Consider the following 2,687-nt stretch of genomic DNA (forward strand, 5'->3'; position numbering starts at 1 on the left):
GTTGTTGCCCGTTCGGATTCTTTTTGATTGTGCCTCGGCTTGCAACTTTATAACCAAGCGGTGTGCAGACCGGCTTGGGTTATCGATAACCAAGTGTCACCAATCTGTCAATGGTATCGAAAGCATATCAACAGCTCCACTCGGGTCTGTTGTGTGTGAAATATTTCCTTCAAAAGGAAATAATAAATTTTCATTTGAAGCCTTTGTGCTATCAAAGATTTGTCCAGATATGCCATATGATCAATTGGATACTTCAGCATGGACTCATCTAAAGGATCTGGACCTTGCGGATCCTCAATATTGTCAGCCAGGAGCTATCGATATTTTAATTAATGTGGGTCTTATGGTCTCATCCCTTCAACCTGGTTTATTGAAGGGTGAGGAAGGTCAACCCGCAGCGGTCAACTCTATCTTTGGTTGGCTAGTGATGGGTGACTGTGGTATTGATATTAAACATTCTCGTTGTCGTTCTCGCAATAATCCTTCTGAAACCAGCAAGGATTGTTATCTCGTTTCGTCGCTCTCTGTAAGAGAGAACAGTAAGCAGTCCTGGGACATAAGAAATGTCGTAAGTCCTAGTACTGTTATACCTAATAACAATTTATCGTGTCGATTAGGTGACAGCTCCTTGAGAAATTACAAGGAGTGTCTTCTCGTTTCGTCTGTATCTTTGGACAATAGTATCAAGAAGTTTTGGGAAGTAGAAAATGTCGTTAGCCCAAATGCTGTTACTTTGGCAAAAGATGATTTGTCGTGTGAAAACCTTATGGGTGCAAAATATTGTCGGAATCCCGAAGGAAGAATAGTGGTCCCATTAACTTTCGATGGCCTTCAGGATCGGCCCCGGTTTTCTAATTCTCGGGAAATCGCACTTAAGCGACTTCTACATTTAGAAAAGAAGTTTAATATGAACTCTGATTTTCGGACAGCGTATGTCAACTTTATGGATGACTATTTGGAAAACGGTCATATGGAGGAGGTTAAGGCCCCTTCGTCGTATGAAGGCGCCTTTTACTACATTCCCCACCACGGAATTTTACGCCCTGATTCGGTTTCTACCCCTTTGAGGACCGTGTATGACGCAAGTGCCAAGGATGGTCATGGAAAGTCTCTCAATGACACTCTTCTGCCAGGCCCAAAGTTGCAAAAGAATATTTTCGATTTATTAATTCGGTTTCGTTGGCATGCTGTCGTGTTCACTGGGGACATCAAACAAATGTACCGCCAGTTTTTGGTTGATAAGCAAGACTGCGATTACCAACGCATACTTTGGCGGCCATCTCCCTCTGAACCTGTTAAGGACTTTCGTTTGCTTACAGTCACTTACGGCGTGTCATGCGCGCCCTACCAAGCATTGTGGTGTATCTCGAAACTTGCGCAGGAGTTTATCGATACCGCTCCTTTGGGTGCTGCAGTTCTCAACAGGGACACCTATGTCGATGACATCGTGTCAGGCGCAGATTCGGTAGAGAATGCGATACTTATTCGTGACGAGTTAATTAAAATCTTAACTTCTGCTCGTCTGCATTTAAGAAAATGGACTTCCAACGATCAGGGGTTCCTTGTAGATTTGTCGGATTCCGATTTATACTCGGAACATTTTCGTAATTTCGAGGACGTTCATGACGTCTCATTAAAGATTTTAGGTTTGCTGTGGCAACCTAAATCTGACACATTTTCATTTAAAACCTCTAACGTAGAGTGTCGTTGCACTAAACGGTCAATTCTATCAGAGATCGTTCGGATCTTTGATCCTTTAGGTTTCCTGTCGCCAGTGGTCTTCCTTGCGAAATATTTGATGCAGCTCTTGTGGTCTTCCGGTCTCCACTGGGATGAGGATGTCCCTGAACCTATCGCTGAAGAGTGGCTCAAATTAAAATCTCAGCTGTCGTGTTTGAGCTCACTGTCCATACCTCGTCGAATGGTTTTGTCCCATGACATTCAAATACACGGCTTTTGTGATGCCTCGGAACGAGGATATTGCGCAATCGTTTTTTGTCGCATGGTTAACGATGACGAAGAAATTATCGTTCGTCTTTGTTGTGCAAAAAGTAAAGTCTCTCCGCTCCGTCGGCTGTCCATTGCTCGATTGGAATTATTGGCGGACCTCGTAGCGTCAGTTCGTCATGCGTTGAAGGACTTCCATTATGATGCTAAAACATATGCTTGGTCAGACTCAACCGTGGTTTTGACATGGATTCGATCATGCCCATCGCGATGGAAAACATTTGTCGCTAACCGGACTGCGGCGATTCAAGAGCAAATTGCTCCCGATTGTTGGCACCATGTTTCTACTTGTGATAATCCGGCGGATCACGGATCTCGTGGGTTACTTCCCGCTGTTTTATTGCAGTGCAAGTCATGGTGGGCGGGACCTGCATGGTTGTCGCGTCCTGAAGAGGATTGGCCAAGGCGTCTCTCTCAAAGTGATGGGGCTGCATTCGAAGAGGAAAAGGTCTTGACATTGTTCAGTGCCCTAAATTCGGATTTTATCGAACAAATTTTGTCGAAATATTCATCGTTTCGTCGTATCGTTAATATATTAGCATATTGCTTTCGTTATCTTCATAATTTGAAGAACCCCGCATCGAGAACCTCGACACACACTCTGTCGACGTGTGAAACCAATTCGGTGATACGATTTCTCGTAAGGCATGTCCAGGAGCATGTCTTTTCAACCAATGTCA

General features: G+C 44.1%; 1 protein-coding gene across 1 annotated transcript; it reads left to right on the forward strand.

Annotated features, from left to right (window-relative positions):
- The first annotated feature begins 229 nt into the window (after positions 1 to 229).
- LOC133524559 (uncharacterized) lies at positions 230 to 2,462 on the forward strand. Its single transcript, XM_061860643.1, has 2 exons — positions 230 to 2,169; positions 2,354 to 2,462. Exons 1-2 carry the CDS (start codon positions 230 to 232, stop codon positions 2,460 to 2,462), a joined length of 2,049 nt encoding a protein of 682 aa, XP_061716627.1.
- The last annotated feature ends 225 nt before the right edge of the window (positions 2,463 to 2,687 follow it).

The sequence above is a fragment of the Cydia pomonella genome, chromosome 13 (genome assembly GCF_033807575.1).
Source record: "Cydia pomonella isolate Wapato2018A chromosome 13, ilCydPomo1, whole genome shotgun sequence".
NCBI classification, from domain to species: Eukaryota; Metazoa; Arthropoda; class Insecta; order Lepidoptera; family Tortricidae; genus Cydia; species Cydia pomonella.